The 15,477-nt window shown below is 41.6% G+C and overlaps 2 protein-coding genes across 4 annotated transcripts in view; one reads left to right on the forward strand and one right to left on the reverse strand.

Moving 5' to 3' along the window:
* Positions 1-7,530, reverse strand: part of pdss2 (prenyl (decaprenyl) diphosphate synthase, subunit 2) — a 28,477-nt gene extending 20,947 nt beyond the window's left edge. Inside the window, exons 1-2 of the mRNA XM_038728205.1 lie at positions 7,050-7,530; positions 604-738 (exon numbers count right to left, since the gene is read on the reverse strand). Of these exons, the coding sequence (XP_038584133.1) occupies positions 604-738; positions 7,050-7,297 (383 nt within the window). The 5' untranslated portion in view covers positions 7,298-7,530. The remainder of the gene's footprint in view (positions 1-603; positions 739-7,049) is intronic.
* Positions 7,531-10,822: 3,292 nt separating this feature from the next.
* Positions 10,823-15,477, forward strand: part of sobpa (sine oculis binding protein homolog (Drosophila) a) — a 42,468-nt gene continuing 37,813 nt past the window's right edge. For 2 of the 3 annotated variants that reach the window (XM_038728920.1, XM_038728922.1), the window contains exon 1: positions 10,823-11,909. In XM_038728920.1, the coding sequence (XP_038584848.1) occupies positions 11,814-11,909 (96 nt within the window). In that variant the 5' untranslated portion in view covers positions 10,823-11,813. The remainder of the gene's footprint in view (positions 11,910-15,477) is intronic. The other variant, XM_038728921.1, reaches the window with a different exon arrangement.

The following is a 15,477-nucleotide window of genomic DNA, read 5'->3' on the forward strand; positions in this document are numbered from 1 at the left end:
CATACATGATAATGGAAATATGTGGAGGCCAGAAAGATTATCTGCTAGTGTGGGGTTACAGATAATAATAGCTGTGGATTTGGGGGAATAAAGTGTGGTGAGTTGGAGAAGAGATGTGTGATGTGTTTTAATTTTGATGGAAACTAGCTATTTAACATTTTAAAAAATCCTTCAAGGGCATAATGTCTTTTTATACAATGTTATGCCAATGAGCTCCCTAGTTACCACAAATGTAATAGCAAGTGATTACATTTTTCACAGATAGCCACGCTTTAGGGAATTTCCTGCATAGGGGGAAGATTCACCATTGCATCCTGCTGTTGTTGATACTTGCACCATCTAGAGCTGCTCAAACACACACTCAGGAACTGTAACAGATGTCAGGAAGTGTGAGAAACATAAACCAAAAACAAAGCCAGAAGAACAGCTTACTGGATGCTTTAAATCACATTTGATGGATCCTATTAGTAATGGGCAAAGCTGCAGTGCATACACAGCCTTTAGTCCCTAACTTGCCATCTTATGACTCAAAACCAATGTAAAATAACGCAAACAGCTTTCCTGAACACCCAACCCTGGTATCAGAAACTTCAGGTAATTTACCTGGGGTAGATGCCGCTGACCATGTCCTGAGCCAGGAGGTCAGAGGCTGCGTGGCTCGGCCCGGCGGCTTTCGACAGAAGTAGTACGATCAGTCCCCTCATCTGAAGGTTGTTCCTGCTGTCGTAAACAAACCCCCTGTGAAACACCATCAGTAGATTAAAATACAAATAGACAAACACCAGAAGCTTGTGATTAATCCATTTGCATACTTTAAGTAATAAGGATACGTGTTCAAATAGCTCTGTTTTCTTTGTAGTCCTTGATAATAAAAGCATACACGCTATAGTATACGGAACTAATTGCAAAGTTCGTCACAGTGTCACCATTTACAAAGTGCCACAATACATTAAACAATCCTTACATGTTACTTCCAAAGAAAGCTTCCTTTGTCCTCCTTTGTGCTGAAAAGCAGCCTTGCTGAGTTTAAGCAAAATCCAATAAGGAGTTCCTCAGAGTACTGGAAAAGATATTTCAAACTGGGAACTACGTTGGTGAGAGCGGTGAGCCAGCTGACAGCGGGTGGCAAAACCAAAACAATGAGTTAAAGGATGCTGAAAGGCTACATAGAGCTGATTAGGCACGTGATAATTCGCAGCGAGTCACCATGACCGATCCCATTCACATTACAATTAAGTCATTTGAGTCATTCTTAATAAAAGAATATTGATATTATACAGGGAATTTAAAAGATGTTATAGAGTATACCAGTGGTAGCTTAGTCCTGCATATTTGACTATTACAACCTGATGCCATGATGCAAATTTGTACCATAAAATGTTCTTCAACTTTATTTATCGTGCATGGTAGAAAAAAAACAAAAAAAAACAGGAATATAATTGACCAGTTTTGCTGCAGGAGTGTATTTTTCTTTTGGGCTGGTGGGGGGAGATACTCCCGCCCACCCAGCCAACAACCTTCTGATACATTCTCACACAAACACTCACACAAACACACACACACACACACACACACACAGAGCCCAGTGGTCGCTGCCTGCGTGGTGGGCAGATTAAATATCTTTTTACTCTCTCTGGGGAGCGGTTAGACAGAGCACCTCTAATCCTGTCCCTATGGGAGCCCCTTGTGCCATGAATCACGCTCTCGTTAGGGGCTCCGAGGCAGACAAGCAGCCACGCCCCCCTCCGCTCGATGCCCAGACACCGGCTTCACCAAGCCACCTCCACCCCCACCCTCTCTGACCCACCCCTGCACCACAGGGGGAGGTGGAGGAACCAGAGACAGAGAGTGGATGTGAGAGATAAAGCATGAAGAGAGGGAGGGGTCAGAGAGAGATGGAGGGAATAGAGGCCAGGCAGAAGCGAGAAGAGATGACAGAAGATATGCATTAGTGATTCACAGTGTTGTGGTACTGAAAGGAGGGGGGGGGGGGGGGGGGTATGAATACTCATACCCTGAAGCTTTGTTCCTTCCCAAAAAAACATAAAACACCTCATGCTGCTTTAAAAAAAAAAAAGAATGTAAATACATCTGACACTGTGTATGGCTGTCTTTCATCACAGCTCATGAGATTTATTTATATTCACTCAAAAATCTTTACTCAGTTGGAAAATAGGGATTAGCCTGGCACAGTGATGAACGCAGGAACAACAACGGCTAGAGAGCAAAAATTATGAAGCCACTCTCCTCTTGGGGAGTCCGCGTGTGCCAACGGCCTGAGGGTGGCAGATGATTAATATTTATGTCACTATCCACACCAGCATACATCAATCAATCACAACCGCCCTCCTGCAAAGGGGTGGGGCAAGGAGGATGTGGAAAAAGAGAGATAGTGAGGGCTACAGAGAGGGAGAGAGGGAGAGGAAAGAGAGGAATGGGCTGCTGTCATTTTAAAGGGTTGCGAACAGGTCACCACGCCTTCTGCTCCACAACTGCAGCGCAGGAATTCAGGAACTTTAGCTGCCGTATGCAGGAGCTGGATTTAATACATGCAAATGTATGACCTCACATGTGCGTTGTCATTTAGATTCTCTGTCTGTCTATTTCCCCCCCCTTCAAGTGCTGAAAGAATGAATGAATGTGTCCAACATACCTTCACTTTTCTAAAGGAGAGAATTTCTGCAATGAATCCATCTCTATACTGTGCATAGCAGATACCATCAGAATTTATGATGATATGTTTAGAAAATTGCCCAACAGTTTATTCCAATTTCCAATTGAATTGTGTGGGTTTCAGCTGGAAAGGTGTGATGTCAGATACTTCCATGCACCAATCTGGATGTAACAACATTTTAATCAGAATCTCATGGGAGTCGTGTTATATGCTGAATATGCTGAATGCACGTTCTTAAAAATCATTTTAAGTCCTGCATTGTTTAGATCCATTTTTCCCTGTAACTTTCTGATGCATTGATGCATTTCTTGCCGCATTATCCCGTCAATCAGTGAAATTATGTAGAACCATTGGGGGAAATGTGTATCACATCACCTGTGTGCGTGTGCCTTTCCTGCATATACACAATACAAACAAAACGGGGACCCACTAAAAAACTCCAAAGTGTACCTTTAAAAACGGATGTTTTTTTCCCCCCAAACTTTAACTCTGATAGTGGTTTATTTCATCGTGAATATATTATATTATGTAGCTGATTTGAAAATCAAGTGTTCGCGGGCTTTGAATCAAAACGTTGATGGTGAAACAAGACATCTTTTCATAAAAGACAGGTCAAGGCTGCCCATTGGCAACTGTTACTTTCATATCTTGACCTAGATTAGTGTTGCAAATGCTTTTGTCTCCTCAGCAAATATTTCTTGACTTGGTCTGAAGTTAATCGAAGCACAAATGTATTCAGTCTCAGCAACTTTTTCCCATACTGTACCCTTAACGCCAAAGCCTACAAATTGCTATTTAAAGCCCCCCTTCACTCAATAATATTGGTTAGCCTTTTATTCAGATTTTTCAATGAAAGAGAAGCAGGTGATGTGAGTTTAAGACATTTTAATGAGCTAACTGATTTGTTTTTGGAAACTCCATATAAGACACAAATTATTATTCCATGGAGAGTATTTACATTAGTGTTGGATGATGCCTATCATATTGGAATCTGACGATGTCTACAATGAAACACCTGGATGGACGATGAAATAGGGGTTTGTCTAATAAAGGTGCTGTAGCCTACGTTGCGCAAAGCAACACTGCTTGACACAAGACAATAAGGGGCCTCAAATGAAGCCACCTGAGCGACGCAAAAACAGAACTGGCAGCAGAGAGGGCGGCATCCAACAAGTGGGAGAAGAGGAAGATCTCAGTCATGATCACCTTATCAGAAATAGTCTGGTCAGGTAATAAGCCTCAGCTAAGGCCGATAGAAATACAATCAACAAAAATAAAGACTAGCCCTCTGATTTACTGAGGCACCTGTGCAAACGAAGCCGGCTCAACATTGTGATGTCTGTCAGCCATCGGTGATGGACGATGGGATCGTCTATTGGCCCTACCCAGTTGCCTTAAAACATGTCCACAGACCAGAGAGGATCTTCAATTTCAATATTCATCCATGTCCACACATGAGCTGAAATATGCAGGCTGGCCCATTTGAACTAATCTTCATAATAATCGTGGTGATGTAGATATTGAAGAACAAGCTTGAGACTGAAGGTGAGAAAACAGTAAGGAAACACTAGTCTAAGGCAAACTCTCAAGGACTGTCCTTAAAGCAAGTAAAGTTTCTTCTCCTGGGCCGCAGTCCCCTCGCTGTAACTCCAGACTTTGGGGCAAAGTTAGCTGAGCTGCAGTTTTTGAGAATGAAAGGAAAGGAAAAACCGAAACCCAACTCCACGAGGGTCTGCCTGTCTGCTATTGTGGATATTTTTATCTGCTGCGCGTCTAAGGCCGAGACACAGAGGGAAATACGAACCAGCCAACCCAAGCTGACAGTGAGGAGTCAGACTGTCAAGAGGTCTGCTTCCCCCCTCACCACCGCCCCCTGCTACAAAACCCAAATGGATTGTCATATCAGATTTAGGTGTATAGGTTATTACACCCTTGGGCTCCTGTTTCCAACACACCCGTCCGCATGGCGGGATTGAGTTTGAGGACTCTCTCTTCTCGTTCTCTTTCCTTGGTTCTGTAAGTTCCTGTTTCTTTGATAAAACAAAAGAAAACTCAGGCAACTCCTAAGATAAAGTAGTGGGATATTAATTGGAAGATTTGACCTGTTCTAGCTCCCCCTTCAGATATACACGATTGTGGATTTGCAGTTGCATCACAACAAATTGGCTTTGTGCAAATATAGCTAAATACTGGATGTAAAAAAAAAGATATGCTTGGTATGGCCTTGGCCTGTTTAGGAGCATCTAATCTAGTCAATATATCGACAAAAATGGGACTGTGATAAAGTGAAGTATCTTGTCCTTTGACCTCATCTGCAGAAGAAATCAATGTACAGTATTTCCCACAATCCCGATATTTACTTTAGAGGAAAAACAAGATTTATCAACCAAAACTGGGAACGCTGGGACAAGTATTTGAGTTTAACTTGCATAGCTTGAGCATATTTATGCCTCTTTGGTAAATCTTTCTATGAATTTTCCTCTGTAAGTGAGGCATTCATGCAAGGACAAACCGATTCATGACTCTCCTTTTGCTCCCCTTATTTAAAATTTCCATGGACCAAATTCAGTGCAAAAATGATTTTGAAAGTTCCCCAATTTCTCTTACAATTCCAGCAATAGGAAAGTGGCCCCACAATCCTTGTTAGTATGTATTTTGTCTGATTGACACACTGTATCTTATCTGTTGAATTTATCAGTTTTACTTTGTTTCTGTCTAGAGAGAAATGTTAACTGATTCCATCAAGACTTGTTGCTCCAGGAAGAGTTTCTTCTAGTAAGCTTGTTGCGTTGAGTGGTTCTAGTTGATATCATGTGATGTGTTGCTACTTCTCATCACAGAGGTCATGCACTGTGGCATTGCAAGTATTAACATAACATTTTGAGGTGTATTTGTTAAAAGGTTATCTGTGGAATTTTTGGCCTCTGGTAGCACTATGGAGCTGTTTCTCTGAGTGGGTCTTTTCCTTCCTTGGGCCACTTTTGATAGGTACTGACCACTGCAGACCAGGAACACCCCACAAGAGCTGCAGTTTTGTTGATGCTCTGACCCAGTCGTCTAGCAATCACAATGTGGCCCTTTTAAAAGTCGCTCAAATCCTTAAGCTTGCCAATTTTTCCTGCTTCCAACGCACCAACTTTGGAGACAAAATGTTTAATTGCTGCCTAATATATCCCACCCACTGACAGGTGCCATGATATGGAGATAATCAGTGTTATTCACCTTACCTGTCAGTGGTCATAATGTCATGGTTGATCAGTGAACATACAGAGAAAATGTTTCATGAGGAAAGAAATCCATTCAACACATTTGTCAGAGCTCAGTGGTGGTGATAGACATTGAATATAAAACACCCTTTTGTGTGGTTACAAGAACCCTCCACAGGCCCCTGTAACAGTTTACAATTTACTGAACAATTTTGAAAAAATATCTCATTGCGATTATTTTGACTGATACTGCAATTGCCCTATGATTTGCAATTTTTTATTTATTTAAACTTTAATTTACAAGGAAAGTTCCATTGAGAAAGAATCTATTTTACAAGGGACACTTCGCCAAGAGGGCAACACAGTTAAAATACAACACATATGTGCTATTACAAGGAATGATCATATCATTATTATTCTCATTTTCATTTGAAAACCTTAAAATGATTATGGTGTGATTTTTAGGGGGGTTTGTACCAAACAAAGATGTTTTCTTAAGTCTGTAGAATATGATGTGGACATCTCTACAGCACGACCATGTTTTATTTCAGATGGTATTTTGATGGTATTCGCAAATACAAATATTGCGCCCCCATGTGATTTGAAAATAGCAGTAGGCATTATTGCGATTTTACTAAAAATTCGATTAATTGTTCAGCCCTAGTGTACACGGGATTATAACTTGTTTTTCCCAACATGCAATAACTCAGATGTTGAATGTTTATGACTACTGTTGGACTGACACAGGGTATTAGAAGTCCATGAAATCAAATGAAAACAAAAGAAGAATGAGAAAGCAGTTGGCGTGACACATCTGGTGCACTCCGTTGGGATGAAGACTGCTTTTCATCTAGCATGCTTTCATTTTGTGTTTCTCTTTTGAAGGAAAGACACCAAATGCTTTCAAATCTCTGTGGGATATTAGCTTATGGATGAGGTGAGACTCTTCAGGCAAAATCTCCCTCCAGACTTATAAATAGGCTAATATAAACTGAGAAGAAGTTTTATTAATTTTATTGCTTCATAATCCATCTTTGAAGCTTTGTTGACACACAGAGTTGTATTATTTTGCCAGATTTTTTAATATACTTTGGTTTCGCGTTTACTCCACGGAGGAGAGAGTCCCAAGTCGGAGCTCAGAAGTAGCCAGGCTGATTTCAGAGCGTTACCTTGCAGTGTTGAGTAAAGGGTGTTGGGTCCCGACCAGCTTCCTGACATGCATGGCAACATTACTGAGTTCATCACTGAGCAGGCAGCGAAGACTCATGAAGGAGGTAGGATATCCGACGATCTTCTCTGCGTCGGAGACCACTTTACTCCAGTGTGAAGGTCCTGAGCTCGAGAACAGACTCAGTGTCCTGTGTCCTCGGCTGGGCAAAGCCTTGCAGGACAGTCGTGACCATGTAGCTGGAAGCATTTTCCCTTTTTCTGGTTTGAGACAGTTGCTTAAAATGCCATTCAGGTAACGTTAAACTTCATCACCAGATTCACCCGCTAACGTTGTGACATGTAAATAGTACCGCAATTATATTATTTATAAAAACGCCTAATTTTATATCCAAACAGATTTCACATACTGTGACTGTGAGAATAACTAACTGTGTTTCACAACACACGACCTGACACTGCGAGCCGCCATCTTTAAACGCGTAATAGGTTACGTCGTAACACGTAACGACGGCTGTTGCCAAATTCCGATACGCCCCTTTCTGAGGAGAGCGCCTCGAGCTAAACTCCATTAGAGAATCAGTCGGTTTTATGTTGCCTTTTTTTTTTATCAAAGCTGCTCCGGACAGAACATAACATGAAGACATTTAAATATATTTTTTGTTTATAGTGCTTCATTCGGCAAGTATAACATTTACAAAGCGTTACATTTGCTAAGTTAACTATACACTTTTACAGTTGGTTCACACCTGTCCTCATTTTCCACCACTGGAAACGATGGCACAAGACTGGGCCAATACTAAGCGCTTCATAAAAACATTCACTCACCAGCAACAGCCATGGTGCCACCCACAAGAGCAGCCAGTCAGGTACCTGGTACCTGCAACTCCCCCAAACCTTACTAGGCCTGCTAAATTCAGTTAAATAGATCATGTCGAAATACTGTTCATGTGTTCTAGGTCAATAACCAGTAAACAAGAGTTTAATCTTTATGTTTGAATCTATTTAAAACCACTATGTGTTCATTGAAATCACCAACTCTTTGTGACTTGAATTGTTAGAATACACAATAGGCCTACAAGAATAAAAAGGCCCAAGAATCTAAAGATTCTCAAAAAAGCAATTGATGAAATGTAAATTTACCTTCAACACAGGCTGTCCAGGAGGGGGTTGACATAAAAAAAGTTTACACCAAGCATCTAATCTATGGTTAAGTAATTTGAGGGCCCATCTGCCTTCCATTTGCTGTGGATGTTATTTTCATATTTTGAGATCAGCTGAATGAGAGCAGCACCGACCTGTGATTTGATGCATTAGCACTGTTTGATCATTATAGAAGAACATTATGGTTTTCTTCAGTGTTATTGTTGAAGACCCCATTAATGTAATGTTAATGATTTATTCTGATATCTTCTCTTTTTTTGATAAATTAAGACTTGTACTGCCTCATAGTTTGTTTTTCATTTAGTTAGTTTCATTCATGTTGTCAGTGCTTTTGTTAAATAACTGTAACGTACAGAGACAACTGCATGTTTCATATTAAGTCTGATTAGCCTACTGTGAATCACGAACATGCTTAGTGAGATTGTATGCCAATGTGGAAACCCTTTTGGATAAACTCTGTCTTAGTTCTGTCCTATCTCATTATGTGTTTCTATTATGGCAAACGTCCAATATTAAAACCACAAATTTTAACTCCTGTACTGAGGTCAAAAATTATTTGAATACCAGATGAAAAAAAAAAATTAAAATATCCATTTAAACCAAAATGCTCTTGTTTCAGTTCATGTGATATCATCCTTGTGACAATACGACAGTTCCACAGTATGATAGGGAAATACCCCGGCAGCATTGGATTTAACAATGCTTTCATTGAATCCCACTCCATCTGCTTATTACTGGATTGGAGAGAAAGTCTGTCAAGGACAGCTTACATAACATAGAGCTGCAGTCTCCTTTGCTGAATAGACTTACAAAACAAACATACACACTGTTTATCCATTTATTGGAAAACTGTATTTTAACTTGTTCTTGATTCATCCATTCTAAGAATTTTACCTTCATAACTGGGGGAATAGCTATAGCCAAATTTTTGTGTTTGTAGAAATATGTTACAGCAATATTATAGCACAAAATGCAACCGAGTCATTCAGATTACACATGCTTTATAGTAGTTCCAATCACGAAATTTCAAAAACAGTAATTTTCTTATTCACAAGGCTACTGCTTTCAGTGAAAGCAGCCATCTGCATTACTGCACAATGCATCATCAAAAGCATTACAGTTATATTACACTAAACCAATCTGCTGTAGCTGAAGGAACAGCTTAAAGAAGGAATCTTGTGATGCAGGTGAGCGGCTGGTTTGCATGACATGGCAAGAGCAGCGCTGTAACAAGCCATCTCACCCTGACCCTGCGTCACGGTTCAAGGCCCCTGTTCCCGCTGAATTTCCGGCTCAAATGGGTGTCACACTGCCATGAGCAGCATCCCACAGCACTCTCAGTGGCTTTCCACTTGCCAGCTTATTGTAATTCCAGCTAAAGCACAGAGTTGAAAGAGGTAAATTAATGCCCAAAGCAAAAAATATTTATAAAAGAGATCATGATCGGTTTCATATGCCAGTAATGACCCCTGTGACACTGTCACCGCATTGTCTAAACATGTAATTTTAACCTTTTTAATGAGCTCTGCTAGAGCAACAGAAAGTTAAAACAACTATACCAAAACATGTGTCTGAATGTCAAGTCGTTTTTATTTATATAGCCCAGTGCCACAAATTTGCCTCAGTAGACAGCTGCACAGCACCATGACACCCTCTAGCTTTAGACCCTCAATTTGGATAAGGAAAAAGTCCCCCAAAAAATAGGGAAGAAATGGAAGAAACGTCAGGAAAAGCAACAGAGTAGCGATCCCTCTCTCAGGATGGACAGACGCACAATAGATGTTGTGTATAGAAAGATTAGACCAACATTATAATATTACAGTCTGAAACTTGGGATGACAAAATGATACATTGATTGCAGATATATGTGAAGAATGTTGAAGTTGAGCAACTTCAGGTGTCACCAAACAGATAAGACTTGTGCCACAGGGCCTCTTCTCCACCTTGGAGGTGGAGACAAATTACAGGTGAAATAAATGACATTATAGCGTTGGCTCTGTTCCTTTAAGCGTCCCAGTAAGCCAAGACAGTCATGCAGGATACCTGGAACTAGCTCACCTGAATGGAATGCAGTCATTTTTAATATTATCAATTACACCTGTGCTTATCGGGTATGTCCGCTGTGAAAAAGGTTTGTTTTCCTTGTGAAACGTGCACAAATCTCGCCCACAATAAAGAATAGGCCTATCTAAATTAACAATTATTATTTACTGGAATAAATGCTTTCAAAATACTGGACAGTGGATTGTTATGGTACAACTCCAGTTTTTATCTTTTAACCTGAAAGGGAGATGTTTGAAGTTATAGTTGATCAGTCCAATAATGTGGGGAAAACACTATATAAATTAGTTTTGCAATCTTTTTTCTTTAAACAGAGCTCCCACTTATATTTGGGAATGTGTTGAAAGTAACAAATTACAAAACTGCCTCAAGGCTCAAAGTGTGATGGGTTTGAATGTGGGAGAGCTTTGTTTCATCTGTGTGCTCAACTTTCCTTGTCTCTTACAAAGCCAATGACAAAACTGAACTATGGGATCCCGGCAAACATGTTTAATAATGATAAATGTTGAAAAAAGATACAAGTAAGTACCAAAATGATAAGACACTAGTCGTATACCTGAGGGAACAGCCCGATGGAACAACCTGAGGGAGAAGAAGCAACTCTCTGAAGGCGAAATGGAAACATTAGCCTTTATATATCCAGCATGGTGGTTCAGTCATTACGAAATCATCTCAGCTAAAAAGTTTTCCTTTGTCCTTGACAAAGCGTTTCACCGTTTCCCTCACTGTGATGAAGGACTGGTTTTAGGCTGCACTTCTGTTCTGATTGCGCGCACACCACACGGCCATCGTCCCGCACCTGCTCCAGACGTTCCTGACGTTCCACTATGATGGTTCTCTTTACAAGGCAAATAAAGCCATGGTTTTAATCCCTGCAACATCCACTGACCTATTGATGTGTCACTGAGGAAGGCACTACACCTGCGTAGTTGCTCGGTTTAGGATTGAAATGTCTTTCTGCACATGCAACTCAACACACTGGGACTTCCAGACTTGACTTGAGTTTGTGGTGTTAAATGACTGAAGCTGTAACTGACAGAGAGACCAAATTTCATCTTTGCAACACCAGCTGGTTGGAAGACTTGTTGGAACAACAATGTAAGACTGTGGGACTGTGTTTGGGCACCTGTTTGCTGCTTGCAGACTGTGACCATGAGACAGCAGCGCTAAGTGGATGTGACTGCTCTGATTGCACTCCATGGGAAAGCGAGAAGAAATAGCCTACCTCTGATCATCTACGGCGTCATATAATGTTTCAGCGGACGCCCCTCCCCCTGTCTCGTTTTCCCCCTCACTCAACCTCTCCTTTGACTCACAGAGACGGCTCACCACTGGCGCACGGACCGTGGACGATACGGGCAGAAGATGGCTGACTTAGCCGGGCACCGCAAGTCCTCGGCGGCATCACCAGCGTCACACGGGCCGCTGAAAAGCTGCAAGACATCCGCCGTCTGGCGACTGTAAACAGCTGCCGCTGCCTCTCTCACCCCCTCCACTCCCCTCCTCACCGCAAATATTGACAGAAGTATCATAGAGAAAACATGGCAGAGATGGAAAAAGAGGGCAGACCTCCGGAAAATAAAAGAAGCCGAAAACCAGCTCACCCGGTGAAAAGGGAAATAAATGAAGAGATGAAGGTAAAAAGGGGTCTGTGCCCAGTTGCATGTGATTACGCGCGGAAACAGAGTGGTTGTGAGGAGCATGCATGTTTGTTCAAGCACCAGGCGTCCTCATTGAAAATGTACGATTACTCAAGTACAATTAGCTGCATGATAGTCTGAGTTTGATTTATGATTTTTTTTATCCCAAGTTTTATTGTCATATAACCACGCTGAATGCCAGCCTAAGCAGCGCACCCTGCCAATATTCCATACCGTCTTGCACAATGGATGCGGCACCCATTCACTGCTACTATTCTACTAGTAAGTTTTTGAATTAGTGGGGAATACGGTGTACGTTCCTGTCGCTTCATGTCCCAATTTCGCCGTTTGTGTGCCCTGCCTTTCATAGCTTGCCCAGAGTTAATGGAAAATCCAGTGCGTCAGTGAAGGCGTCAACAGTGCCTCTACTATTAGCTACTATTAATACTGATACACTACGGCGCAAGGGAGAGCAGCCAATGTGCATAATTAGTATGAATCAATGGGGGAACACTCGCCTATCCACAATGCTATTGCTGGTCCATGTCGACTGCGTGGGTTTGCCTCTGAATCACGGTGTGTGTTTGTGTTTATGTATGTGTCTGTTGCCCGGCTGCCCAGAGGCGTGTGATCCAGATGTGCGTCTGTAAGCTTTACGCACTCGACAAGAGCACATTGTCTCCTGTGTTCGGCCTGCTCTACCCCAATACTCACCCACACGTTGTGTCTATTCGGTTTTTTTTTTTTTTTTGCTCGGTGCACATTGTGCTGTTTGAGCCCTGGGCTTTTTGCGGTTCATTGTGGAGAAAGAAAGTGTTCCTGGCATTTGTGTGTGTGAGACAGGCTGTCTATCCGCTTTGTCTCCATCTCTTCATTGTTTGTACACATTTGGCCGGAGACACAAATTCACTCAGTGAATTTTTGCTGTTATGTGTGGATATGCAGGTGATTACATCGAGAAGAATTGTGGAAAATGTGTGATTTTAGGCTATCGGGGGGTTGCTGGCTTTGAGGAGTCCTGAATCAACCCTGGAATAACGCCTTTTTGTATTTAGACCTATCTAAAATACCAGCCGCGTTCATGTCTCACCGCTTCTTCTCTGTTGCTGTTAAGAAAGAAAGGATAATGTTAGTTTTAGTGATAACAATCTACATTTAGCTTTGTTGGTGAGCTCAGCTGCCAAAGATACATTTATCATTATCATAGAGCAGTAAGGAACAGGTAGTAAACTACAATAATATTGCATGATAATAAAATCAATTTTAGCAGTATAATCTACAGTACTGTATTATAGGTATTTTCCTTATGTGTACTTAATTGCAGCTTGAACAGATGCATACCTGTCCAGAGTTGTCCACGCTTGTTACCTGAAAAATGCAGTGGAGCTCTAGAGAAAGGGTAATTCTGTTGATAACAGAATTCTAACTTTTGGTTAAGCTGTACAGTTTTTCTTCATACAATTAAAAGTAGGCCTAATGGGGTGGTGATGGGGCAGTGGATAAAACAGATGCCTTTGGTGTGAGAGACCTGGGTTTGAATCCACTGTGAGACATGTCCCTGAACAAGACACTCAGAGGCGTGCGACATGTACAGCAATTGTAAGTGGTTTTGGATAAAAGCGTCAGCTAAATGAATAAATGTATTTATCATGGTCTTCAGTTTGTGAAGGGATACAGTTAACCCACCGTCCTGCTGTCTGGTCCTGATGACAGAAGGGAGGGTTACATTGTGGTGGTGGGTGTCACGCATGGTCTCTCCATGGAGTAATGTTCTTATTTCTTATAAGCATTTTGAATATCTTTATGAGCATCGTTTTGGAAAACTAAAGTGTTGTCTTGCCACATGTGAGCACAACAATTTGTTTTATTCATTTTTATCATTACAACCAAAAGCAAATATGACCATAAATCTATTTGCACTCACTGTGATAAAAAAAATCAAATGTCTCCTCTTATAATTTATCAGATTGACTAAGTAATTACATGATGTCAGTCATCAGTCAGAAATGATGTTTTATTTGCAGGTCTGTAAGTTTTGCCTTTAGATATGATAGATGTTGTGACACAGGTCATCATTTAGGCTCCAGTGAATTGGCACCTCGTACAATATGTTTTGGAGAGCAGACATGTCAATTAAACATCTCATCTGATGAAAACAGCTTAATTTGTCATTTGATTTGCAAGCGCAGGGTAGTAACAGACCGTCGATCTGAGTTTTTGAAGACGTACCTGCCCAAATAAAAATGTCAGTAGCTTGGGAATGTTTAGATATGTCAATACACGATACAGCAGATATAGTGTTGTGCTGTTGGTGCCTAGGGGAACAACACCACTCTCCCATGACAACGCCGGTATTTCCATCAATACCAGGGGAAACTACTGAATGGAGCAGCAGATGTGGTTAAGGTGTCAAAACACTTTCAAAGGCTAAACAAGTTCGATTGTCGCTCATTACGCAACCTTGAATTTCATCTCGTGTTGCACGCACGCACACACACACACACACACACACACACACAGACATTCACACACAAGCGGCTGTATAAAATTTTTATTTCAGTAGGGAACTAGAAAATGGTTGCAGCATCTCTTTCAATACCTTTATTGTTATTGTGACATTACGAGAGATAGTAAATGGAATCATGTTAAAAGATATGGATGTATTTGATATGATAAAGCATGAAGTTATGGCATGGTTATGAGAGTAATATACCTGGATACAAGTCAAACTGTAAACCTAGAGCCAGCATTACGACCTGCAGAGTTGTAATTAATTAACAGTAGGCCTTGGTTGCATGACAGTTGCCTCCCCCAGAACAGCTAGTAAGTGACGTTTTATTGATTGACTTTCTGTAGAAAACTCTCAGGCTCTTCTGTTCCAGGTGTTCAGACCAAAAAGACCCGGCTTGTTCCCTTCTCTCATCTTCAATATTTCAGACCAAAGTCGGAGGAAAACACACAGACAGACAGACACACAATGCGCCCTTGTGAGGGATCATACTCTGAAAGACCAAACAGTCTGACAGTGTTTCCTTCATCTGGCTGCTTAATGTGTGCCACGGTAAAATAAGCCCCGGTGAGTAATCAAGGAGAAGGAGGAGTGGGCATGGAGGGGATATGAGAGGCTGGAGAGTGGGGTAAGAAACAGTGGAGAAAGGAATGTATACAGCGTACGGCTGGCTAAGCTGTAAAAACTGTAACCTGAGTGTCTCTGCTGGATCAGATATCAAGGAAAGTAGAGGGGAATGAAAGCAGAGGAGAGGGAGCGGCAGAGGAGGAGAGAGGGAGCAGGGGAGTGGAAAAGTGGGAGAAGGAGGAGGAGGAAGCAAAGGGAAACTTGGCGTGTGGATTCGGGAATGTTATCACGGTGTACAGTGACCTGCTCTGGTTTCTACCCGCAAGGGATCCAGTTCCAACCAGCGTCATTACCACAAGCCCTACTGGCCAGGACTGAGTCTTACTGGAGGGAAACAAGGGGGAAGACTGGGGAGAAGCAGGATTTTAAATGTATTTTTTTTTAATCATTAACCACCGCTGAATATATGGCAGAGAGGTGCCAGCTTGT

Source organism: Micropterus salmoides, unplaced genomic scaffold, assembly GCF_014851395.1.
Source record: "Micropterus salmoides isolate LMB-PRFRI ecotype aquatic unplaced genomic scaffold, ASM1485139v1 Ms_hic_scaffold_19, whole genome shotgun sequence".
In the NCBI taxonomy this organism is placed as follows: Eukaryota; Metazoa; Chordata; class Actinopteri; order Centrarchiformes; family Centrarchidae; genus Micropterus; species Micropterus salmoides.